A 27259-nucleotide genomic window follows, 5' to 3' on the forward strand; every position below is an offset into this window, starting at 1 on the left:
GAAGCAATTAAAACAATGTGGGACCCAAGAGTAGAGCTCGACCACAGAAGAGATGGACTGTGGTTGAATAAAGGTTCTTAAACACCTCCTGAGTCAGGACCCTGCATAGAGACTGGGCATGTGGCTAAGCCTCTAGGTTGGAGGCGTGGGTATACCCTGGCATGGGGATAAGACTGCGGAACTGGAAACAGGGCAGGCCTGATGAAACTGGCAAGAAAATTTCCACAGTCATCCTAGATTAAAATAACATAATGAATGGGCTCCAGACGTTTCTCCTATAAAATGCTTCTTAAGAGTGACATCTAGGGGCAAGTGTCTTTTAAAGACACTCCTCGAACGACCTGCTTTGCATAGATTTGTCTGTGGATGTGTTATTTGGCTCCCCTGATGACTTCAGATTTGCTTGGTGCCTACTGTGTGCACAACATTCCAAAATGCTTGTTTATAAAAGAACAAGTTGTTCCTGCCCTTTAACCACTGTCCTGTATTGAATGTACACTATGTGTATATACTCCATGTTCTGTTCTCTTGGCAAAAGGTACAGCTCTAACTGGAAAGGAATATGTAAGATTTATGTCAATAAGGAAATCTCTACAAAAATGTGAATATGTACCATATTACACTCACATTTTTGTATTATTTAATTAAACATTAGATTTCACAGTCGGATTTAGTTCCTCATCTAAAGCACGCATGTTTAACCTGCCTCCTGAAGGCTTATTACCTTCCACGTGATGGTGGTCTGTCAATCCGGGCCTGAGTTACTGTGAAACTCACAGAATACAATGTATGATATGGAAGGAAGACACCCCAGAGGTCATCCAGTTTTATCTAGCTCCTCCCCTACGAGGTGCTGTCCCTCCACTACTCCACTCAGCAAACACCTAATGAGTGCTTACTGTGGCTCAGCCCCTTATGAGGGACACAGGACACATGTGGCCCTGCTGCACAGAGCTCACAGTTGGGAGAAGGAAAGACCAAAAGCAAATCAGTACAAATAACTGTATTTTGTGATATATGCAATGAAGGACCTGGCAGGGGACTGTGGCAAAGGGTAACAGGAGGGAACTTGATTTAGAACACTGCTCTGCAGAATGACATTTATGCTGAGACCACAGGGTAGCATAGAGCATTCTGGGAAGAAGGCAGTGGGTAGCCGGGATGGGGGAAGATGTGGAGGAAGGCCACAGTGATAAGGAAGCAGATGAGCGGAACAGTGTGGCGTAAGGCTGGAGGGGCAGGCGCTTCCTCACACAGGGCCAAGCCTGGATATTTAGATTTTATTCAAAATGACAAACTACCATCTCATGGATGTTAATCAGCTGTACTCAGTTTGGAGAGACGAACATAGCTATTTCTTTAGTTTTTAAGCAAATTCTGATTAATTTATAATTTTCTAAAAAGACTAAACAGTTAACTGAATGAAAGAGAAACTTTAACATGTTGACAGTATTATCTTTGGAAAGCAGGATAATGGATTTTTATATCTTTTGGTATTTTCAATATTTTGCTGGCTCTTGATTTTAATAAACAACATTTACTAGTTTAAAAATTTTAAAGAACAACACATTTGGGGCCGGGCAATGTGGCTCATGCCTGTAATCCCAGCACTTTGGGAGGCTGAGGTGGGCGGATCATGAGGTCAGGAGATTGAGACCACCCTGGCTAACACAGTGAGACCCCGTCTCTACTAAAAATACAAAACATTAGCCGCGCATGGTGGCAGGCGCCTGTAGTCCCAGCTACTCAGGAGGCTGAGGCAGGAGAATGGCGTGAACCCAGGAGGCGGAGCTTGCAGTGAGCCCAGATTGTGCCACTGCACTCCAGCCTGGGCAACAAAGCGAGACTCCATCTCAAAACAACAACAACAGCAACAACACAAAACAACACATTCTGACATTTAAAAAACTTAGAGGCCAAATTTCATTTGCCAATGATATAAATATATTTGTGTATTATATATATTCTATAACTGTTCAGTGAAATTTAAAATAACGTGGTCTAGAATAAATTACCAATGAGTAAAAGCACTGTTTTCTTTTTCATTCCTCCCATAAGGGAGATTTTTCTGTGGAGAATTTATCGACATCGTCATCATTGAAATGTTTTGTTTAGCACCTGTGTGCAGGATGCTGCTCCAAAGGCCAACAGATACTCCTGGGTTCAAATGGTGGGCCTTGGTTTTGTGTTTCTCTATCTAATTATAGCTTGTTCCTGAACTCTCCCCTATTCTAGAAGTAACTGTGGCTTTGGTCCTAGGCTAAAGTAGCTCCCTTGGGAAGCAGAGAGGAGGGATGCAGTAGAGCTTCTTTCAGCTCCTCTTACTTCCATGCTCAAGCCACTAGTTAGGTATGTTTTTCTTTTCCTTTGTGGACCAGGCTCACCTCACCCTTAACAAAAAAGTGGGTCAATTTTTCTCCACTGTTCCTAACACGTTATTAAAATATGCAGCATGTATTAGTTAACCTTATCAATTCAAAATAAGCAATTCACTGGAAATGAGGACGTCTTTAATTCAAAATGCAAATGTATACAACATTTCCCAGCTTCCCTAAAAATGGCAGCCTTTATTATACAAGATTCTGAGACACTATTCGGAGGGTTTAGAGATGTGGTCCCTGATCCTGAAGAACTTCAATTCTAAAAGAAAACATAAAACCAAGAAACAGAAAATCTTTCTGGAAGGCTTAGCAGTATGTAAAAGAAAAAAAAATTACCACAAGGTCAGAGTCAAATGATGAAAAAAATCTGCTGCCCATCGTTGTCATGCTGTAAACTTTGGAAATTCTGCATATATGTAATTTAAAGCTGTGGTATTCAGGTTTTTTTCCTGTTGTGAAGTATGAGGGAACACAGGGAGAGGGTGAGCAGAGAGCGGGTGGGGAAGGGGGAAGCAGAGCAGGTTGAGTTGGAACTCCATTTACTCTTTAAGCAGAGCATGCTACTTTGTTTTATATATACCTGAGATCTCATTTCAAAAATGGTTTCTCAAAAGTTTTCAAAGTTTGAAGACACACCGTGATGACTACAACAATGGTGGCTGGTGTTTATTGATTCTCTGCTGTGATCTAGGTACTGGGCTAAGCATTCTGAATATTTCATTTAAGTAATCCAAAAAAACCACAGCAAGTAGGTCTTATTATTCCCACTTTACAGATGAAGAGGTTGATGTTATGAAAGGATGAATAATCATTATAGATGTGGTTATTAAGTAGCAGGTCCAGCATTCAAACTCAAGTTTCTCCACTACAAAGCCCATCCTTTTAACCACCATGTTAAGCCGTATGTGTGCTTAAGACTCAACGTGTACAGATTCACAGGCGTTTAACGTGTATGCTTAACATGTATGTTTAACAGTACTCCAAAACACAGATACCACACAAGTACAACAAATGTACAAAAGTGTGTTTTTAGTGGAGCACACTGCCTGAACGTTGCTTTAGTAAAAAAGGTATGTGACTTGAGAAACAAGCTTTGGTCACTAAGGATGGAGAAATACTCCAGATTGAGAGGACAGGGTGCACAAAGCCTCACTGCAAAGGTTTGTTGCTTTGGGTAGAAGAGGCTGATGGGGGAAGCAACCTCTCCATGGCCTCCCTATACTGCAAATCTTTTTGTGAAAGAATATTTTGAAACTTAAAAACAGTAACAACCGAAGAAAGAGAAGTACTGCTGGGATATGACAGGGTGATATGGGCACCAGGGGGTCTATGGGAATGTTGTTAGCAACAGGACAAATGTGCAGTCATTCTAGGAAAAATTACTGGCTAAAAGGAAGAGAACATATATACAAAAAGAAGGAGAGCCCGCTGGGCACGGTGGCTCATGCCTATAATCCCAGCACTTTGGGAGGCCAAGGTGGGCAGATCACAAGGTCAAGAGATTGAGACCATCCTGGCCAATATGGTGAAACCCTGTCTCTAGTAAAAATACAAAAATTAGCCAGGCATAGTGGTGCACACCTGTAGTCCCAGCTACTTGGGAGGCTGAGGCAGGAGAATTGCTTGAACCTGGGAGGTAGAGGCTGCAGTGAACTGAGATTGCACCACTGCACTACAGCCTGGGTGGCAGGCAGGACGCTATCTAAAAAAAAAAAAAAAAAAAAAAGAGCCTGTCAATGAGGCCAGATTCCTTGTGCATGTCTGATTCTTTAAGTTGCAGTTTATTGCTGCTCTGTTTGTCCGAAGCTAGTTGGATGAACCCCGCTGAGAGGAGAGAAGAAATGAGTGTTTTTCCCGCTTTGAATGGTGAAATTCTTCCAGGGTTTTTTTTTGGAACCATTTCTCCGTTCCAGGAAGTTGTCAAAACATGTGATTTTTAACTTTAAAGAAAAACAGGACTGAAATGTGTCAAGTCCCTGGAAATAGTCTGAAACTCAATTGAGTTTATGCAGAAAAACACACACTAAAAATCACAAGACCATCTGGCCACAGAGATCTCAGTTTCTCTGACAACACCACTGGAACTGTGGGAGGGTAAGTCTTGTAATCACCATATTGAAAATCAGTCAGGAGAACAAACAAGAACAGACAGGTTTCAAAACAATGTATCCTAGTTCCTGTTCTATTGAACTTTAAGGGTCATGTCGTCTCCCAAGGGTAACCATGGATTCAAGAAGAGACTCAAGGAAAAGAGAGCTAGTCTGAGATGTGAAATGCAAAGCACATCATGTTTCAGATGCACTAAGGGAGGTGGCTATTTAAAGGGCACCCAAGGCAAATGTACATATAAAGTAATTATTCTTTGTCTTTGTTTTGTGTTTGTATTGCTATAACGTAGATATATTACAGTAGTAGTTACAACTCTTATGAATTATGTTCATTAACAGGTATTAATTTTGCCAGTGTTTAATTCTCTTGGGTATTTGAAGTATTTGATAGTCAAAACTGGATACAGACCAGGAAGGAATGGAAAGCAGGTAGAATGTACACCAAGCTTGTCCAACCCAAATGCAGCCCAGGATGGCTTTTAATGTGCCCCAACACAAATCTGTAAACTTTCTTAAAACATTGTGAGGCTTTTTCTGTAATTTATTTTTAGTTCATCAGCTATCTAGTGTATTTTACGTGTGGCCCAAGACAATTCTTCCAATGTGGCCCAGGGAAGCCAAAAGATCGGACTCCCCTGATCTACACCCTCCCAGGGAGATGGACAGACTTATGCAGGAGCTTGTTTACAGGTGAGCAGGAAAAGCTAGAAGTCTTAGCAGAACCTGTAGTCAAACCAACAGATTTCAAATGAAATACTGGGTACTCTGCCTTAAAAAAATGAGATAAGTGCAGGTGGCGCATCAAGAATTCACCTGTAGCAAAAACCAAGAGAAGCTCACAACCTTTTGTGAGTTCTGAAAAATACGTGTAAAATTTGAGTCTTCTAGCTAAGGTCTTTAATAGACAAATATCTAGTGGCTAACTTGCTCAGCAGACACCCTTCCTGAAAGTCGTCTTTAGTGCCAGCGTCATCTTGATGTTCCACATTTTCCCATCTCACTGCTTATGAAATATTTCTACTTCTGTTTGGTTTTAGGTGGGAGGATTACTGAGAAGTGTCATTTTGTACTTGGGGAAGGAATGAATGGAAGTGACAGGGAGGAGGTAGGGTTGGCCATGCCAGAAGAGGGTAGGGGTGGAGGCTGGACTGGCCTCCAAGCTGAGTGAGAGGTAAGGGCTGTGGCATGCTGCAGGTACCATCTGCTTGGGTGCTATTCTCAGCAGGTGATGAAGAAGGAGGTGACTTACCTGAAATTTCTGGAAGTGTGGGCTTGTCTTCTTTCCAGAAGTTCCCATGACGAAGAGGAAGTCAGGGGTTAGCACAAATGGCACTCTCTCTTTATTAATGCCCAGGAAACTTTTGTAATTCCCAAGAATGTGCCCGAAGTCAATATGAAATAGGTTTCCTTAAGAGAAGAAAGTATCTGACATCATTACAGTGACACAGCACTTTGTTCCTTAAAATATTTCTTTGAGTTGCCTAAAAATGAGCTATCTTGTGATGAAAGTATTTTTTACAATGTTTGTCAGCTTGTGATATTTTTCATCTTAGCAGGTGTGTGAAAGTCGTAGCCACAAAACATTCTTTGAAACAAGTATGTTTTTGATATCCTTCTGGTGTTCTTTAGATGACAGCCAGATGCCACTATAAAATTCTCATTTCAAAATTATTCTCAGAAACATAAATCAAACTCTCTGGCCAGTATGTCATCATTATCCCTAAGACTCTCTTATGCTCTTTACATAACTCAGGATAGACTGATGTTTCACTCTGCTTGGGGGCAGGGATATTCACCTTTTCCTTTTGAGTAGCCATCTATGGCCATACCATCCTGAATGTATTTAAGCATGTCCGATCTCGGAAACTTGGGCAGCATGATAGAAGCAAATCATTTTGAGTCTCCTTTGGGTCAATTTCTACCTCTACTACTATCACCACCACAATCAACATCATCTTATTTGTTTAGCCCTTTATCATTTCTATTGCCATAAATACATTATCTCTTTTAATTCTCAAAGGAAGTAAGCAATCTATCCCCATCTGATGCTTTTTCCAGACTCTACTCTTAAAACGGCCCAAATTCATAGAGAAAAGTCTCATGCTTTGGTGGCCACTACTGACTGTTGTCAGAGTGGACAGTGAACCACTAAAGTCTAGTGGGTTAGGGAGATTTAAGGTTATCTATGAGTTCTTTCTCTTGCTTCTCTGCAACATCTGTCACTGGTGATCACTTCCACCTTTGCCAGCTTCTGGGATATGACCCTCTCCTAGTTTCCCAGCTGTCGCTCTAACTTTGTCTTCTTAAGACTCATTTCCTGCCTCTTCCTCCTTCACTCACACCTCAGTCCTCAAGTGAGGTGGTCTCTTTAGAGCAGGGGTCCCCAGCCCCTGGGCCATGGACTGGTCCATGTCTGTTAGGAACTGGGCCACACAGCAGGAGGTGAGCGATGGGCAAGTGAGCAATTTCATGTGTATTTACAGCTGCTCCCCAACACTTGAATTAGTGCCTGAGCTCCACCTCCTGTCAGATGAGTGGTGGCATTAGATTCTCACAGGAATGCAAACCCTATTGTGAGCTGTGCATGAGAGAGATCTAGACTGTGTGCCCCTTATGAGAATCTAATGCCTGATGATCTGAGGTGGAGCTGAGGTGGTGATGCTAGCACCGGGGAGTGGCTGTAAATACAGATTAACATTAGCAGAGAGGTTTCACTGCACAAAGACCATAATAAATCAATTCCTTGCAGACTCATATCAAAACCCTCTCAGTGAGTGGCAAGTGACGATTGAGCTGCATCTGGTGGCAGGCTTTATAGTGGCAAGCGAGTTGAAAAAAAAGTGTACAATGATCCTGAAACCATCCTTGCTCCCCCATCCCTGTCTGTGGAAAAGTTGTCTTCCAACAAAACGGTCCCTGGTGCCAAAGAGGTTGGGGGCCACCGCTCTAGAGTAACTGAAGCACCAGTGTCTTTACACAATGACTTCTAAATATGTGCTCCAGTCTTAAACTCCATTTAAAGACTACTCTGTTCTGAAAGGAGGGGGACATGGGGAGTGTTTAATGGGTACAGAGTTTCAGCTGGGGAAGATGGAAAAATTCTGGGGATGAATGGTGATGATGGTTGTACAACAAGGTGAACATATGTAATGCCACTGAACTAAACACTTAAGAGTTAAATTACAGTTAAAATAGTAAATGTTATATATATTTTACCACAATAAAAGTTTATTCTGCACTAAATAAACTCACCTGTCTCTGTGATCATAATATTGTCATTGTGTCTGTCGCCTATTCCAAGAACAAAGGTTGCCACACAGTAGCCTGCACAGGAATAAACAAATCTCTCCACTGCTGCCTGAAACTAATTAAAATGCATTTGAATATTAGTTGTCTTCTAACTATAAAAAGCAACATGAATCTACAAATGACTTCTAAAAAGAGACTATTCTGGAAACCATTTTCAGAGAGCAAGTTAGTTGTGCCAGATTTCATTAGCATTGTATCTATGAATTGCCGTCTTTCTCATTGCCCTGCTTATATTTTAGGTGAAGATTCAATGAAGCACAATGGCATGAGGAAGAAACAAGAGTCAAAGGGCAACAGTAATTTAATCAAAGGGTTCACTTCCTCTCCATGCATCACTTGCCAACAACTATACAGAACCCATGGTAATTTCTCCTTCATTTGTGAACATGTTTTGCTTGTGACCACTAAGAGTATGCTTGGGTTCACAGATCTACATGTATAACAGATTAATAAGTGCTACTCATTATATTTCCTCCCCAAAAGGCTGCTCACCATGCAAATGAGAAGTGCTAATCCTGTGCAGCAGAACTTTAAACGGCAGCCAAACAGCCTAACCACACAGCTTGTGAAGGATGGAGCATATGCATTTCCAAGGAATGGTGGAACTGACATTTTCAGCATCCATGATTTACCATTTAGAGTACAGTTCAGCAGTAAATTATAAATTACTTTGTTGTGTATGTTGTATTTCCCAGGTACATAATAATTTATACATGGTAACTAAATATTTTGGCTGAACAACAAAAATAGATAGCCATAAAAAGTGCTAACAGATTATTTCACAGAACCAAATTTTAAGCAAAGCATGCCTGATAATCAAAAGAGAAGCAAATGCTCATGGAGTCCTGAACTGAGTGCCTCTGTTTCACACAGATGTGCTGTCAGCATGGGAGAGCACTTCATTATTTCACAAGTAAAAAACTTCACTAATATGTCAGGAGGCAAGACACTGACAGATTCTTTGAAAACGTGAAGCCACTATTGCTATATAAATGACAACTTGTAAGGAGCCGTTAGACTGGGAAAAAGCATGAGCTCACCTTTTCTTCAGTAGGGGATTTTTCTTTGAGCCAGTGATTCAGGACTTCATCTTTAAATGCTCCCGTGTTGCCCACGGTGCTTTGCTGAATTTTGGCAATTGTTGTGGCGTCTTTCACAATCTCGATCATTCCTATAGAAGGATGCACAGAGTCTGATGGAGACTGGGGGCCAGTGCCTGGCCCAGAAGACGAAAAGCTATGTCTTTGTTGAGTGAAGGGCAGCTTTTTTTTTTTGACCAGAGAGCTATTTTCCAGGTCTATGCTATTGGTTTTCTTATGAGGAATAGAAAGGAAAGAAGGAGGACATGGAAGTTGTGTGGGATATGCTTCTTTCAATATCCCAGAATGACAAGAGGAAAGGGCTGGTTTTGAATAGTAATAAATAAAAGCATTTATATGCTGAGCATATTCTTCCTCAGATGGCAATCTGTGCCTTTTCCTTTTTTAAATTACAGGGTTCAATGTAAATGATTTTGTAGAGTTCTCAGATCAGAAACTTGAATAAACATATGTTTCATTGAAACTAATGGTGAATGTCTATAAAAATACCTGATAGTAGAGTGTGTAATAGCTTTGATAATGTGAATTCTGGAATACTAAAATAAGTGACAGATCTTTCCATCTATTTTTAAATGTTATTTGTGAGAGAAAAGTTTAATATGTAATGAAATGAGTTAAAGTTTAGAGGTGGAGAAGGAAAGAGGAGGGAACAAGTTCTTACTAAAATCATTTCCATGTATAGTCACAAGGATTTGAATCACACATTCATGTATTTTCAATATATCCACATTAAATTGATAGTCACATTCACCAGCATTGAAATATTTTCTTCCTTTTTATTAAGATTATGATTTTTCAGTTATTAAATGTCTATACTGAAGGAATTATAATCTTTTCAAATGAGCTGAGTGGTCTATTCATCTCCTGAGGTAACTACATACCTATTTTGTCACCAGTTGAAATGCAACCATATGGCAGGAGGCACAGATCCAAAGATTCAGTCTCCCAAATGGACTCCATGATTCGTAGAATCTGGGCATCAAAAGATAAAAATGTTTATATTTTATATATATATATATAAACTTAATATATTTTTCTTGAAAATAGCAATCACATCTTGTAACACAAAATATAAAAGTAAATGTAAAACATGTAAGTGACAACTGTATGTTTATTGGTCAATCTGGTACACTAAAGTTTCTCTTCTTTGTGAGCTTGTTAATTTTGGTTTCCGAAATGTACCTTGGGGAAGCGGATACACAAATTTCTTGTTTTGTTTTGGTTTTGGAGACAGAATCTCGCTCTGTTGTCCAGGCTGGAGTGCAGTGGTGTGATCTTGGCTCACGGCAACCTCCACCTCCCAGGTTCAAGTGATTCTCCTGCCTCAGCCTCCTGAGTAGCTGGGATTACAGGCACACACCATGATGCCCAGCTAATTTTTTTTGTATTTGTAGTAGAGATGGAGTTTCACCATGTTGGCCAGGCTGGTCTCAAACTCCTGACCTCAAGTGATCCGCCCACCTTGGCCTCCCAAAGTGCTGGGATTACAGGCATGAGCCACTGTGCTCAGCCAATAAATTTCTTTTGGAGTAGGTTTTAGCTGTGGTTCATCACCTCTCTGTTCAAAATGTTCTGCTCTACTTGTGTCTATTTTACCACAAAACTCTAACATCCTTACACATATTTATCACACTAAGGCAACAACCAAACAGCAGTAACTACAATGATGATAATGATAGCGAATATATACTGAATGCTGCTTTATGTGATCCTTGCATTGCCCTATAATGTGGATAAGATTATTATTCCCATTCTACAGGTGAAGGAACAAAGCCTTAAAGAACTTAAATAACTTGCCCTTAGCTGCCAAATTATGTGTCCCAACAAATAAACAAAGTAGGCTGTGCATGATGGCTCACACTTAGAATCCCAGCAATTTTGGCAATTATCTGGCTCATGCCTAGAATCCCAGCAATTTTGGCCATTGTCATGGTGTCTTTCACAATCTTGACCATTCCTATAGAAGGATGAAGGGTCTAATGGAGATTGGGGGCTGATGCCTGGCCCAGAGAAGGAAAGGCTATGTTTTTGTTGAGTGACGGGCCGAGAGGTTTTTTTTTTTTTACCAGAGAGCTATTTTCTAGGTCCACACTGTTGGTTTTCTTATGAGGAAGAGAAAGAAAAGGAGAAGAACGTGAAAGTTGTGTGGGAGGCTGAGGTGGGAAGATTCATTGAGCCCAGGAGTTTGAGGCCAGCATGGGCAACATGGCAAGATCCCATCTCTACAAAAAATAAAATTTGCCAGGTATGGTGGTGCACACCTATAGTCCTAGCTACTTCAGTGGCTAAGGCAGGAGGATTGCTTGAGCCTAGGAGTTTGAGGCTATAGTGGGCCGTGATCGTGCCACTGTACTCCAACCTGGGCAATAAAGCAAGACCTTACCTTAAAAAATTAAAAAAACAAAACCATGAAGTACCTAAAGGACAAAGGCAAACTTTCCCTTAAAATGAGAAGACCAACAGAGTAATTTTTGTGTTTTTAAAGTGTCCATCTTCAAACAATTCAAAATATTCTACAGATTTATTTGAAATTTAATAAACTTGTAAAAAGTTTGAAGGATTTCTCTTTTTCTTTTCTAAAATACCTCCTGGACAATACATAGACCATTCTTGAAATGAAAGCAAAGCAAAGGCAAAACAAAGGTATTCCTGTTTCTATATCAGAAATAAGTAGGCCGGGCATGGTGGCTCACACCTGTAATCCCTGCACTTTGGGAGGCCGAGGCGGGTGGATCACGAGGTCAGGATATCGAGACCATCCTGGCTAACACGGTGAAACCCCGTCTCTACTAAAAATACAAAAATTGGCCGGGCATAATGGCGGGCGCCTGTAGTCCCAGCTACTCGGGAGGCTGAGGCAGGAGAATGGCGTGAACCCGGGAGGCGGAGCTTGCAATGAGCCGAGATGGCGCCACTGCACTGCAGCCTGGGTGATAAAGCAAGACGCCGTCTCAAAAAACAAACAAACAAACAAACAAACAAAGAAATAAGTAAAAACAGAAACTTAGAATTGGAAACATGACCAGTTTTAAATAGGCTACCTTGAAATCAATGTGATTCGTCTACTTTAAATAAACCATATTAAGTATTAGAAATTATTACCCCTACAATACTGACCAACTAGAATCTGGAGAACATTACAGACTTGTGAAGCTAAAGTTTATCTAGAAATGTTACAAAATATGAAAATAATTAGCACTGATACATTGACCATTCACCTTCTGCCCTAATAGTACTTCACTCTTGTCACTTACCTGCAGGATTTCTGTGGTGACCTACTTGCGCATCTTCTCTCTCCTTCCCATCAAATCATTGCTTAATTTGTTTATGTGTATCAGAGGAGATGCATCTAAGAGTGCCTAGAGATGTGCAGACATATCTATGGGCAGGAATGAAGTGAGTGCTGGGGATAAACATGGCTATTTTCTATGTTATCAAGCTTAGAATGGGGTGTATAAAAAACACATTAGGTGAGGGAGGTATATCTGGCTACTTGGGAGTGCCAGATATGCATCTTGGACAGAACCATAATGCTCATTAGATTGCATATCTAATAGTCTGCAGCCATATTCCCCAAGTGAAAACTCTCTATTAGGTAATATTTGATCACAATTCATCATATGAAAGAAGAGTGTAGGAACAGAGCCAGTAGGAGAAGGCATGTTTTCGATGTAATACAGAATTGTGTTTCCAGATAATTGAAAACAATCTTAAAATTAGCATACCTGTAAAATAAGCATGTCTTGGCGCAGATCATCACCATGTTTAAATATAATTCCAATTGTTTCATTTGATAGGGCTGTAGGATCGGCACATTTAAACTCAAGCCACAGTGGTTTTTTCTTGGAGGCCATTACTTTACATTTTTCAATCTATAAGGAAGCAGTCACATGTTCACCACACACAATGAATAATGAACACACATGGTGGAGACACAAATTCTCTTGCAAAACATCACTATAAACAACAAGGGCAAAGCCTTAGTTAGAAAATGATTTTCAATATTTGGGTAAAAATACAGAAGTTGTTTTCACCAAATCTGGAAACTCCATGTGAGAGTGAATTCACAACTCTTAAACCAGTGCCTCTCAAACTGTGCTCCAAAGAACTGCAAGAGTCTTTGGAGGTGCCTAAGAGGTATGGCAGATCTCACCCTCCCCATGCACACAGAGCTCTGGCACTCCCACATCCTCTTTAATGGACAGCAACCTGGCTATTACATTTGTCCTCCGTCTAAGATTTAATTTGAAAAAAGAATTCTAATGCTTCCACAATGTCAAAAAAACTATTATTGCAGAATCAGATGCAATAGGCTACATCTAAGAAGATGAAATTTAACAGAAATAAATGGAAAATCTGGCATTTAGGTACAACATGCCCTCCCCCTAAACCTCATACATCTAAATAAATTCAAGGTAGGGGAAATGTGGCTTGGCACTCATTCACTTAAACATAAAAAAAGTAGGTGTTTCAGGCAAAGGTGAGTTCACCACAGATCAAAATTGTTATGTAGTCGTTTAAAGAAGCAAACACAGGCTGGGCGCCGTGACTCACGCCTGTAATCCCAGCACTCTGGGAGGATGAGGTGGGTGGATCACGAGGTCAGGAGATCGAGACCATCCTGGCTAACACGGTGATACCCCGTCTCTACTAAAAATACAAAAACAAAATTAGCTGGGCGTGGTGGCGGGCACCTGTAGTCCCAGCTATTCGGGAGGCTGAGGTGGGAGAATGGCATTGAACCTGGGAGGTGGGGCTTGCAGTGAGCAGAGATCATGCCACTATACTCCAGCCTGGGCAACAGAATGAGATTCCACCTCCAAAAAAAAAAAAAAAAAAGAAGCAAACACAATTTGAAGCTGTATTAATATGTCATAATTCCTTCTAATCTCTAAATAATGGACAGTGGATACTGTGTGCTTCTGCTATAAGGCTAGTTTGCTGGTAATTGTATATAAAATTAAACATTCAGGGGAAGAACTTCCTCATCTTTTCACGTGGCTTCACTGCTACGGGAGTTGCCATCCTGCCATAAACAACTAGAAAACTATGAAAAATATATAAAACTCTTTCCAGACATTGAACAGGCAGTGGAGGTCCCTGACCCCCAAGAAAAGGAAGACAAATGAAGTGAGCCCTGTAATTGCCCCAGATTACTGCCTGGGGGCTGTTTCTAGGCTACAGCACAGAGGAAGGAAATCCAGACTGAGCCCAGAGTCCAGCAGTCTAAATTACTGTAACTGAAGTCCCGGAGAGGAGAAAAAAGAGGCAACAGAAAAAACTGGTTGAAAAGTTTCCAAATTTGATAAGACTATAAACTCACAAATTCAAGGAGCTCCATAAACTCCAGTAGGCTAAACACAAAGGAAACCCATACTAGGGTACATCATAATCAAATTGCTGAAAACCAGAAATAAAAGAGAATCTTAAAAACAGCCTGGGGGAAAAAAAAGACATATCATGCAGACAGAATCAAAGATAAGACTCATCATCAGAAAATATGCAAGCCAGAAAAAAATGCTAGTGTAAGAAAAAAACCAGTTAATCTAGAATTCCATATTCAGGGAAAATATTTTTCAAAAATGAAAGCAGAATAAAAAGTGTTTCAGATAAACAAAAGCTGAAAGAATTTATTGTCAGCAAACTTGCAGTAAAAAAGATGTTAGAAGCTCAAGGAAATCTGGACCTATATGAGGCAATAAAGAGTAACAAAAATGGTAAATATGTAGGTAAATAGTTAAAAATTATTTCACCTATTAAGTCTGTGAAGTCTATTTTTTAACTCTTTAGGGCAAAAATAGTAACGTATTGTGCCATTTATAACATATGTAGAAGTTAAAATCATAATAAAAATAATGCAAACGATGTGCGGGTTAATGGAAGTATACTGTTGCCTGTATAAGCACACGTATATGAAGTACTTTGTTATTTAAACAGAATCAAGAGTGTGTGGTATTGATGTAAGGACAGACATTTAGATCAGTGGAAGAAGAACAGAGAATCTAGGTGTAGACCCACACATATATGGTCAGTCGATACTTGACAAAGGTGCCAAGGTAATTCTCCAGGAAAAACAAAACAAAACAAAACAGTCTTTTCAACACATGGTGCTGAAAAATCTGGATATTCATGTTAAAAAGTGAATTCTGACCTTCACCTCACACTGTACACAAAAATTAACTCAAATTGGATTGCAGACTTCAATGTAAGATTTAAAACCATAACCCTTCTCAGAAAAAATATCTGTCACATTGAGTTAAACCAGAATTTCTTAACCTTGGCACTGTTGCCATTTTGGGGTGGATAGTGTTTGTTCTGGGGGGCTATCCTGTACCTTGCAGGGTATTCAGCAGCACCCCTGGCCTCTTCCCACTAGATGCCAGTAGCATTCTCCCAGCTATAAATAACCATCAAGAATGTCTTCAGACATTGCCAAATGTGGCCTTGGCAGACAAAGGGATTACCCCAAGCTGAGGCACTGGATTAGATAGATTTCTTTTTCATTTTTATTGAAACAGGGTCTCACTCTGTAGCCCAGGTTGGAATGCAGTGGCACAAACACAGCTCACTGCTATGTTTGCTCAAGTGATCCTCCCACCACAGCCTTCCAAGGGCAGGGACTATGGCACATGCCACCATGCCCGGCTATTTTTTAAATTTTTTATAGAGATGGAGTCCTGCCATGTTGCCCAGTCTGGTCTCGTACTCCTTGCCTCAAGAGATCCTCCTGCCTTGGCCTCCCAAAGTGCTGGAATTACAGGTGTGAGACACTGTGCTAGGCCTACACAGATTTCTTAGATAAGACACTAAAAGCACAAACCATTTAAGAAAAAGTTGCAAATTTGACTTAATCAAAATTTAAAGCTTCTGTTCTTTAAAAGACACTTCTAAGAAAATAAAAAGGCAAGCCACAGACTAACAGAAAATATCTGTAAAATGTATATCTGATACAGAATTTGTATCCAGTTTATATAAGTAACTCTCATAAATAAAAATAAGGGCCAGGCACAGTGGCTCACTCCTGTAATCCCAGCACTTTGGGAGGCCGAGGTGGGTGGATCACGAGGTCAGGAGATTGAGATCATCCTGGCTAACACAGTGAAACCCCGTCTTTACTAAAAATACGAAAAAAAAAAAAAAATTAGCTGGGCATGGTGTTGGGCGCCTGTAGTCCCAGCAACTTGGGAGGCTGAGGCAGGAGAATGGCATGAACCTGGGAGATGGAGCTTGCAGTGAGCTGAGATCACGCCACTGCACTCCAACCTGGGCAACAGAGTGAGACTCTGTCTCAAAAAAAAAAAAAAAAAAAAAAAAAAAGGCAACCCAACTAAAAAACTGGTGAAATATTTGAATGGAAAATTTTCAGAAGGTACTCTAATGGAAAATGAGCACATAGAAAGACACTCAACCTCATTATGGAAATGCAAATAAAAACAATAGTGAGATATCACTTCATACTCATTTGAATGACTAAGATTAAAAAGACTGATAATAACAAGTGCTTGCCAGGATGTGGAACAACTAGAACTCATTGTATACATTGCTGGAATTTAAATGGTACAACCACTTTGGAAAAATGGGTATCTTGAAAAATTATACACACACACCATCTGACCCAACTACCCCACTGTTAAACATTTATTCAAAAAATGAATGGAAAACAAACTGTGGTATATCCATACAAGGGACTACTACTCACTCATAAAAAGAAACAAATTACTGATACATACAATAACATGAATGAATCTTAAAAGCGTTATGGAAAGTAAAATAATTCAGATATAAAACTATATACTGTATGATTCCTCTTAATAAAAGTCTAGAAAAGGCATTTTATGATAGAAAGTAGATCTGTCACATTTGCAGAGAGAATGGGAGGAGAAAAAGGATTAACTGCAATGGGACATGACAGAACTTTTTCTATAACATGTCTATGGAAATGTTCTAGATCTTGATTGTGGTGGTGGTTATATAATTGTATACATTTCTCAAAACTCACTGAATTCTACGTTTTTTTTTTTTTGTTTTTTTTTTTTTGAGATGGAGTCTTTCTCTGTCACCCAGGCTAGAGTGCAGTGGTGCCATCTTGGCTCACTGCAACCTCTGCCTCCTGGGCCCCAGTTCAAGCAATTCTCCTGCCTCAGCCTCCTGAGTAGCTGGGATTACAAGAATGCACCACCATGCCCAGCTAACTTTGTTTTGTATTTTTTAGTAGAGATGGGGTTTTTAGTAGAGATGGGCCATGTTGGCCAGGCTGGGTCTTGAACTCCTGACCTTGTGATCTACCCGCCTCAGCCTCCCAAAGTGCTGGGATTACAGGTGTGAGCCACTGCGCCTGTTCCCTGAATTCTACATTTTAAATGGACAATTTTTATTGTATACAAAGAGTATCTCAAGCTGATTTAAAAAATATGGAAGGGAAATTATCTGGTGTTGAGGCTTTCATAACCAGTGATTAGACAAGGGCTTATGAGAAACCCATCCAGAGATACTCCAGCTTCCCTGTCTATGCACAAACATTAGGTTTTAAGTACTGGGCCCCAGCAAGCATGTTAGACATCTTCAAGACATAAAGACCACATGGAGACATCCAAGTGATACCTACTGCCAGCGCTCCTGCTTTCAGTCCAGGATCATATGGAACTCTAAAGCTTTTGGGGAGTTGAGAATTCTGCAGGTTTTCAAGTTTTTGTTTAAGTTGTGAAATAACTGTAATTGTCAAAAGTACACAAGAGTTATGTGAGTTCAAGAAATCATCAATATTATCTATTACATTTCCTGAGAACACACTTATTCATAGCATTCTATATATTTGTTCTGGTGTAGAGCAGGAGAAAAGTGGGTGGGCCTTGCCTTTGAGGAACTAACCATATGAGGTGGTAAGATACATTGGGCTTACTGTGAGCAACATAACCATGTGCACATACTACAACAGGGGACAGAAATATGTGAATATATGTGGGTTAACACATAGACACCAACACAATCGAAGTAGAGAAGGATGCTCTGAGGGTAATGCTAAGGAATTAATACTGTAGTTTTCTTTCCAGCATGTTAAACTTTAAACTACCATCTGATTTGAGGAACAGACATTTGAGGAAAATAATAAATGGAATTTGGTTAGGGTTCTGTAATTTCTTTTCAGAAGAGGAAGTTAGGTTCTGTAGAGAAGTAGAGAAGATGGATGCAACAGCCTCAAAATTCTAAAGGTAAAATATGTGAATTAAAAATTACTGGATAACTGACAGAATGAGAGTCAGTACAAATGTTTTCCTTTCTTAAGATACAAATAAAATATTATTATTACCATTATCATTTTTAGGAGGAAGCACTGTAAGAATCAGAGGGAGAAAGACATTTTAAATTTTCAGGAGTTTAAAATACTGGTTGAGTATATGAAGTCTCTATGTAATAAGCCACAGTGCTAGGTCTAGGTATGTAAAAATGAAAACGAGATATTCTCTAGATTCAAGGTTCATACAGTTTACCAGACCAGGAAGATATGTTAAATACTTTAATTTAATGTAGTATCAATCAAAATCTACAGAATTACAGAGAAGGAGTGATTAATTTTCCTAGGGCAGGAGCAGGTTTTCTTAGGGTAGGGATAAGATATTGGAAACGGCTTGAGAGAGAAGGTGGAGTGTGTGTGTGTGTGTGTGTGTGTGTGTGTGTGTGTGTGTGTTTATTACCTTTACACACACACACAGATACAGAGTCATCTTTTGGTCTCTGTAAGGATTGGTTCCAGGACTTCCTGCAGATATCATAATCCATGAATGCTCAAGCCCCTGATATAAAATGGTGTAGTATTTGCATATAACCTACGCACTTCCTCCCATAAACTGTAAATCATCTCTGGATACCTATAATAACTGATACAATGTAAATGCTAAGTAAATAGTTGTTATACTGTACTGTTTAGGGAATAATGACAAGAAAAAAAGTCTGTACGTGTTCAATGCAGATGCAATTTTTTCCCAAATGTTTTCTATCCATGCTTGGTTGAATTTACAGATGTTGGGCCACAGATAGGGAAGAATGAATGTATCTCTACATATTACTCTGAGATATATAGATGAAGAAATGCCAAAAATTAAAATAACCCCTCAAAAATTCATCATTTAATAAGACTGAAAACTTGAAAACTATATGTGCATATTCAGAGATGTGAAGAAAAAGGTAAAGATTTGGAAATATCTAATCTTTGTGTATGCAACTGTTCTTAAAAATACATCTTACATCTGCATAATACTAGTTAATTTTTCAGAGTTAAGAATATGTAAATATATAGTTAAAAATTATGAACTTGTAAAAGGAGAACTTTAAATTTGTTTACTCTATGCAGACAGAAGACTCAAAAATGTGTTCTTGGTGCCTTCAGGAGGATGCAACTTGGATTCCAGGAAGAAAAAGAATTATAGGAACAATGGCATTTGGAGACAAAGGCATTTGGAAGAAGAACCAAGAAAATATAGCCACCATACCTTGGGAACTGACGTCATACTTTTCAGCAGAGAGCGATTTAATATCAAGGGTGACTTTTTGTAACATCTCAATTACTTGGACTTGTTGGGTAAAGTCGTGCAGCATGGCTGTGCCACAGCCCCTCAAATAGGCTTCCAGAATCACGGCGAACCTCTGCTGATAGTGTCTGGACTGGGCTATCTCACTTCTCAAGAACCAAAACAAAAAGTGACCAATTCTTTTGTTCTGAGGGCAGGTACAAGAAAGTTGAAATTATTATGACTAATGCTTTAGGTCTACCAGTCAATTCTTGGCAACTTAAAATTTCATGCTATTATCAAAATGGAAGTACTTACTCTTAAACCACGCTTCAGCAGAAATCTGGCAAGGGCACTATCATGGTATGGTTCAAATTTCACTGCCTAAAGGAAGAACACATTGGCATTTGTAGGACTGTACTCTACGTTGTTGAAGCAGGGAAAAGTAAATGGAGAACTGGTGCTCTGCTTTAGTGGGACTTCATGGCTAGAAAGATGAAAATCTTAACAGTCACTTAAGTTTAATTCTGTCTTTTAGAGGACACTTAGGACCAGACTGAACCACTTGACTTAAGATCATAGAGCAACCAATGACATAACTGGGATTAGAGGCTGAAACTCTTGACTCACAGTCATGTGCTGTTGATAAATTCAAAGGTGAAGAGGTGAGGGAATTTGCTCTAATTAGGTCTTACTGGTTTTGTTGGAGGGGTAGAGGGGAAAGATGGAGACACTGTAACAAATCTATAAAGTGGAAGGTAAGAGAGGATGTGAGAAAGAAAATGGACAGTGGACATATAGTATAATACACATAAGGAGAAAAATATTTGTTAGATGAAAAGATCCTAAAAGCCCTATAGCCTCTCTTTTTGGCATCTTACTGGCAAGTCACTGAACTGTCTCACAGGTTCTTAACTACAAGTAAACAGTGGATCTAGATCAATCCACATAGAGCAATCACTACCCCTTGCCACACTGTGGTGTGTACAGAGCTTTCTGTCCAAAAGTCCCTGATTTTATGTTTTCTTAGGTATAATTTCATCTTCATTTTTGGTGTTTAGTAATTTTCATATCACTTGGCTGATGTTAGAGAATATTGACTTAGTACAGCTCTATTACTGAAGAGGAAGAACTGATAAAATGTAAAAAACACAATTAAATCTTGTGAGTGCATGGGTATTTGTTTCATTGTTCTCTGTGCTTTTCTGTAAATTTGAAATAGTTCATAACTTTAAAAGCAGCAACACTAACATTGTTCAGATTATTATAAAAGCATATACAAAGTTAGAGGATAGATATCATATGTAAACATGAAGAGAGACTTAATATTAAATATCTCAGAGTGTGCACTTTATGAATAGAAATGGTGTATCCTTTTCTCCTAAGGAATGGAAGAAATTCCCATTCTAGTTTATATTTTAGGAACTGGAGGCTTCTTGGAAGGATTTACAATTCTTCCTCTGGTTTTCCAGTTTGGACATGATCAGTAGTGACTTCATCATGTTTCAATTATACAAGTTTTTACAAAAATACTTTTCAAAGTTATGGTCAAATGGGTGCCACTGTAGCTGCATCAAAGGCCTTAATTCTGAGAATGTGGTCTTTTAGCCACCAGTACTCATTTTCACAATGTTTTAAGTTTCTAACCCAGATGTGAGTCTTTCTGACCTTCTTCAGGTTTCACTTCTGTAAAGGCAGTGCAGATCTCAACTAGGAGACCATTTTGATCAGGAATGAGTCATTTAGCTATAGCTGAAAATGTCTCAAGTAGTTTTACAAATGACTACTCTTCTTCAGATTTAAGACCACAAATTCAATGTTAATATTATGTATTGACCTCTTCCATTTAACACATTTCTAAAAAGAAGATTATTCATTTTCCAGCTCTTTAAAGTTTACTTGTGAACATGACAATGAAAAATAATTCATGTTAGCCTTAGGATTTGCAACAGAGTTCATTCAAGTTTGTTTCATGTTGTTTTTCTTATGGAGAGCTAGAAAACTGAAGACGATTTAATTATTCTAAAATTCTTTAGTGTTATACAAATATCTGAACTAGTGAAAAAACTACTGAATATATTTAACGGATGAAAACAAAGCCAAATGTAATGTTTCAAGTATCTGACTAACAGGAAGATGAAGATTGAGAGTTAAAGTTGAGGCTATCCAAAATGCTTATCAGAAAACTCCAGAACTTCCTATAAATACAGATAATGATTAGACAGTTTAGTGTGTAATATTTAGCCTGGCTACTCCTAAAGATCTCAGGTCAAACGTCACTTACTCAGAACTGTCCCTGGGTCCCTTAATCAAAATTAAGTGTCCCTTGGACCCCTGGACTGTTTTCTCATAATACGGTACAATTTTCCCGAAAGTATTTGTCACAATTTGGTATTAAACATCTGTTTGTGTGTCTACTCATTTAATGCCAGTCTTCTCAGTACATGTTGTTGAATTAATGAATGAATAGGTCTGTGCTCTAAAATAGCATTTCTATTCAAATTCCTTTACTTCCTTTCCCTTGTCAAGCAGTACAATATAAGTTGAGAACTGCTAAAGTGAGCAGGGGAACTCTTCCCCCTTCTTTCTTTAACTTCTTAGCTAAACCTTAGAAAAATCACCTGTCCTCTCAGGACCCCAAGGAACATCATGAGAAACAGAGTAGGAATACATACAGTCCTGTACCTATCTGCAGAGAGGAGCTTTCAAGATTCTACCCAGATATGAGATATTATTCTGTGAACTGTAATAGACATAGACAGAGAGTAAGACCTTTTATCTCTAGTCCCAGAATCCTGACACCAGACTGATGAAGGATATGGTGGTGGATTTGCGAAGGGTTTAGGGTAGTGAAAAGAGCAGGATTTGGAGGCAGACCTCCTGGGTTTGAATTCTGGTCTGCCTCTTTCAAAGTATGTGATCTTGGGCACATTACTTAGCCTCTTTGTACCTCAGTTTCCTCATGTACAAAGTGCAAATGTTAATTTGACCTCCATCATAGTTATTGAAAGAGTTAAATGAGATAATACACTGAAAGCATGTCAGTCACTTGGAGCCTTGGCACAAGGAAGCATTAAGTGGAATCTATCATTAAAATAATAAATGAGAACAAAGTATTCCCACAGGGCCAATTCTTCTAAAAACGTGAAGTACTAATGTCTGCAAAACGCTTGTCGGCAAACCCTCCAAGACAGTAAAAATGTACATGGAACAGTTTACTACTTTTTGAGGTGGCTTCATCAGATCTACTTTGGCTGATGATGAAGCTCTGAACAAAGGGCATTTGATGACAACTGAATGGGGTGCCTGTGCATATGCAAATAAATTCCTTTGGAGAAGGCTTCCATTGATAACACCAACATCCCCTACCTGCACCAACTGTAGAAGGTAATGCAGAACATCATCGTCCTCCAAGCTCTCCAGTTTCTGAACTGCAATGGCTCTTACATTTTCATCTGAGAAGTTGCAGTCCAGGAGCTGCATTGTTAACCCAACATCCAAAGCACTTTGATCCCAGACTTCCCTTCTGGCCAACAATTGGTATGTTTTGGCCACAATTTCTTGCTGTCCCCATTTCACTGAACTAAATAGCTTAGGATATGCTTTTGGGTGCTTAAGGCTTTCATATCTAAAGTGCCAGAGCAATTCTTTGTCCTCTGCTGTGAGAGGGTTAAGTGGATCAGTGGCTATGATCGCCTCCAATTGCTTGCGAAGCTGGTTGGGCATTTCTGCTCGAACCCGGTCCCCTTCTGGGTCAGGGGTGGGCTGATGCTTAGGCAGGGCTATCGGGTGGCAGTAATTGTCCAGAAGAATGGAGATGGACATTGAGTTCTCCTTGTCTGGGTTAGTTGCAGACGTGAGTTTGTCAGCATTGAAGCTTCCTTGGTCTTCTCCCTTCCCGGATATCTGCCACATGTGGAGAACGTATTCTCCACGGCGCAGAAGGAACCGGTGGTCTATCAGCAGCAGGTTCACATAATAGAGAAGCTGAACTTTGCCCTTGGACTCAGAACTGGGGGACTCTGCAGAGGCCTTGCTGGACACTGCTGGAGCTTTACCACAGTAGATCTGGAGGTTCAGTAGAGCTCCTTTGGGCAAGTCTTTGATTTTGATAGTGAACTCAAGCCACACATTCCAGAGCACCTCCTCTGTGAAGGGTTTGGGGCTGGTTCTCCTTTGGCAAAGGACTTGCTGCCCATGCTGGATGTTTGCCTCTACAAAAACTGTGAGGTCGGTGTTCCGGGGCAGGACAGGGATATCAATGCCTCTGATCTTGACCCTGAACTTGCGGTCGCAGTCCCACAGGGACACGGTGAACACACTCTCGTGGTCCTTGCCGTGGATGGTCAGCTGCTCATGGTAGCCGGTGACTCCCGTGCAGTCATCCACCAGCGGCCACTCTTCCTTCCTTACCTCGTCTAGGGCCGGGTCTGGAGGCGTGTCCAGTACCAGGTGAATTTCTTCTCCGTTCTTGAGGCAGTGCCTCACCCACTGGAAGTTTTTGATGGGCGTTTCGCCCACCAGGTACTCATCCCGGCCACAGACGCGCAGCACAAAATCCTGTTCGCTTTGGCTTTCAGGAATATCCATCAGAGATTTCTTCTTGGCCATCTTAGTGAAGAAGCTCTGCAGGATGGTGCCAGGGGTGTCATCGGGCGAGACCTTAATGGTCTGGCTGGTGGTGCTGCGGTGAATGACGATGAAGATGCAGTTGTTGGCAATCTTCTTCCACAGGTACTCCGGGAGGGGCTTGGACGTCACCCAGGGGTGCATGGCGTAGAGCCTGGGGTCGCGACTGGCCACCTCTGCCATGCGCGGCGTCACCAGGCCGCGGCGCGTGAACTCCAGCTCATCGTCGTGCACGTTGCTGACGTCGGTGACATCATAGCCAATCAGCGCGGTGAGCTGCCGCTGGAAGGCCTGCGACTCCTCAGAGGGCGGGCGCCGCTGCACCAGGTGGATCTGGCCCGGGCTCCGGTGAGTGGCCTTCCAGTAGCGCAGGCAGTCCAGAGTCTGCACCACCTGGTACTTGTCGTAGATCTCGTACCACTGCCCCTTCTTCTGGTAGAGCAGGAGGAAGTGGTCCGGGCCCAGTCGGTGATAGAAGTCCGACGCCACGCTGGTCTCCAGCGCTCGCAGCCACACCTGGGCCTTCATCTGCTCCACGTTGCCGTGGCCCGCCACGTGCAGCAGCGCCGTTTCGGGGCTCTTGCATTTGCGCTGGCTGGTGGGCAGCACGAACTCGATGGGGATGAGCTCCATGGAGGACAGGCTGGTCGCAGCACTGCGCGGCTTCATCCTCCGGCGCCTGCGGCAGTTGTCCTCTCTCAGCACCACGGGCTGTTCATAGTTCTCCAGCTCCATGCCCTACGCGACCTGGGAGCGGAGGGACACACGGATTTGTCACAAGAAAGGCACTTTCCCTTTATATTTTGTGGTGAGATGAGGAAAGAGAAGGTATAGGCGGCGTACATGTGTGCAGGGACCCAGAGGGACCAAGTATTTTAAACTGGAAGCACTACAGCCCTTCAGAGCATGGGCTTTGGAGTCGGGCCCGTGAGTCCTGGTCCAGCCACTTACTTTCTGGGTGATTTGGGCTGTTTAATCTCTGATCCTGTTTCTCATCTCTCAGACGGGTTAGTAATGAATGACCCAGAGGGAGAGTTAAATAATACTTGTTCAATATGGGTGACGGGTATATGGGGGCTTATTGGTCGTTCTACTTCTGTATACTTTGAAAATTTTAAAGAGGTGGGTAAAACACTCAGCCAGCACAGTGCATGACACATTATAATGGCTCAGAATGGAAATTGTTCTTAAACATACTGAAACATATAGATGACTAAAATAGTACAGTTAAGGATCAAGTCCTAGTTTACAAGGTGCAACATGAGATGCCAAAAAACCTCACTTTGAAAACAGGCCTTTAACTTACTTCCTCTTTGTTCAGTCTCACACTTCTTGGAACCCAGACACCTCACCCAACCTTGCTTCACGTTGTCTGTTTTCCAACTGCCTGGACCCAGGATCTGCTCCCTAATAAATTTCCTGTCACTTGGTTTCATTTTTTTTTTCTTTCTAATTAGAAAAGCAAGTCATTTTATTCGTAAAGCTAAAACATGTCGGAATTAGTAAAGTTACAGTCAAAACCATTTGCAGATATGTAAAATTTTGAATCACTGAATTTGTCAGCATTGTGGCTGTCATTGCTATATTAGGTCAGTATCTTAGAAGAGTCACCCAAGACTGTACTCTCCCAATAGGAACATGTAGGTAATTTTAACATTGTTTAATTAATTAATTTAAATTAATTTGATCTGTCTCTGCTTAATAGTGGAAGAGCCACAGGATGGAAGGCAGGATTTCTGGACTCCAGTGACCTTCTGTTTAGACTCCCAATCATTTAACTTCTTTTTTGCTCTAATATTTTCATTTTTGTAACACAAATTCACAGATTTATTCTCATTAACTTACTCTTTCCACAGAATTCAATAAGTACCTACCCTTCACAAAGCACTTAAGTATAAATGGAACATACTGCAATATGAAATCCTTCAAATAATAATTGAAATTTGAAATGTATTAACACTGAAAGATTAATAGGTATTTGCTTTTAATATTTAGTATCACTACATTGTAATACATTATATTCTAAACAAGAATCAATCGCTGAAACAAAAAAAGTTTCAGAAAATACCATTTACTCTCTTAAATAACTAATGTTAGACTCAAAACTACATTATTTCTTTAAGAAATAGTGGAGCATTTGATGTGTACCAAAAAGGAGAGCTTGATAAAAAGATAAGAAAGACACATTTCATTTGATCCAAACTTATGTTCAAATCTTGGCTTAACTTTTAAAGCCAATATTCCCTCTCTTAAAATATGAAGTTATACTTAGTAAGTGAAACCAACTGTCCCAAAGAACTGTCTCTTGTGGCTTAAAACATTCATTTTGGTCTTTTGCTACATTATAGAATAACTAACAAGAGAACTGTAAGATGCATTGATGTTGACACTAACTTGAAATAAAACACGTCCAAATTTAGGCAGCATATAAATACACAGCTATAACTTCTGCCTCAGTGATACCGAACGATCTTATAAGATGCAGAGGAAAACAAGCTAATACTCACTGGTTTCCTTCATGGCTGAGGCTGTGACACTTTCCCCTTTTATGAGAAGATGTTGGAAACACAGTAAGTACAGTAATCTTGAAGTATGCACTTGTAGGAATATGAAGCCTGGCCACCGTGCCCTCCCTTTTCCTCCCAAAACAAAAACAAAAATCTGATGCACCTGCAAAACTATTGCCGGAACCTTGTGAATATCCACAATACAGGTTGGACTAGACAATGAAACACAGACATTCGGTGGTAGTATCATCTCGAGAACCGACAACAGTTCCAGATAAAAATAATCTAGCCAAGGAGGAAGTGCCACTATTCCGAGTCAGACCCAACAAAGAGCAAAAAATAGAAGGAAGCAATACCTGATAAAGCAGCGGAGGCGATGATGCTGAAGGATCATTTGTTTAATTTTTAAAAACAAAACAAATTCAGACCTACCCAGTGTGCCTCTAAATTCTTCCGCTTTTCTGGGGCTCCCTTCATATCCAGATGCAGAGGAAGTGTTGCAGTTACCAGGAAGGAAGTTTTAACCAAGTTGATTATACGTGTGATTGCTCATTTTAAAAGTGTCAGAAATGCATTTCCTGTTTTAGCATAGAGAGAGAGGGTAAGAGTATGAGACTAAGCAATGTTTACCATGGTTTTTCTTTCTTTCTTTTTTTCTCTTTGAACTAATTTTTCAAAAATTGTGATACTGAGACAAAATGACATAAATCCAAACCAAAA

At 40.3% G+C, this 27259-nt stretch overlaps 1 protein-coding gene across 3 annotated transcripts in view; it reads right to left on the bottom strand.

The window, feature by feature from the left end:
• Window positions 1–27079, bottom strand: part of PIK3CG (phosphatidylinositol-4,5-bisphosphate 3-kinase catalytic subunit gamma) — a 44176-nt gene extending 17097 nt beyond the window's left edge. The window contains exons 1-10 of one of the 3 annotated variants that reach the window (XM_010382412.2): window positions 26972–27079; window positions 22773–24779; window positions 19722–19787; window positions 19386–19611; window positions 17504–17607; window positions 12624–12770; window positions 9780–9870; window positions 8839–8969; window positions 7742–7853; window positions 5739–5896 (exon numbers count right to left, since the gene is read on the bottom strand). In XM_010382412.2, coding sequence (XP_010380714.1) covers window positions 5739–5896; window positions 7742–7853; window positions 8839–8969; window positions 9780–9870; window positions 12624–12770; window positions 17504–17607; window positions 19386–19611; window positions 19722–19787; window positions 22773–24767 — 3030 coding nt within the window. In that variant the 5' untranslated portion in view covers window positions 24768–24779; window positions 26972–27079. Of the gene's footprint in view, window positions 1–5738; window positions 5897–7741; window positions 7854–8838; window positions 8970–9779; window positions 9871–12623; window positions 12771–17503; window positions 17608–19385; window positions 19612–19721; window positions 19788–22772; window positions 24780–26539; window positions 26874–26895 lie in introns of those variants that run through there. The other 2 variants (XM_010382413.2, XM_010382414.2) reach the window with 2 other exon arrangements.
• Window positions 27080–27259: the final 180 nt, after the last annotated feature.

The sequence above is a fragment of the Rhinopithecus roxellana genome, chromosome 6, assembly GCF_007565055.1.
Source record: "Rhinopithecus roxellana isolate Shanxi Qingling chromosome 6, ASM756505v1, whole genome shotgun sequence".
Lineage (NCBI taxonomy): Eukaryota > Metazoa > Chordata > Mammalia > Primates > Cercopithecidae > Rhinopithecus > Rhinopithecus roxellana.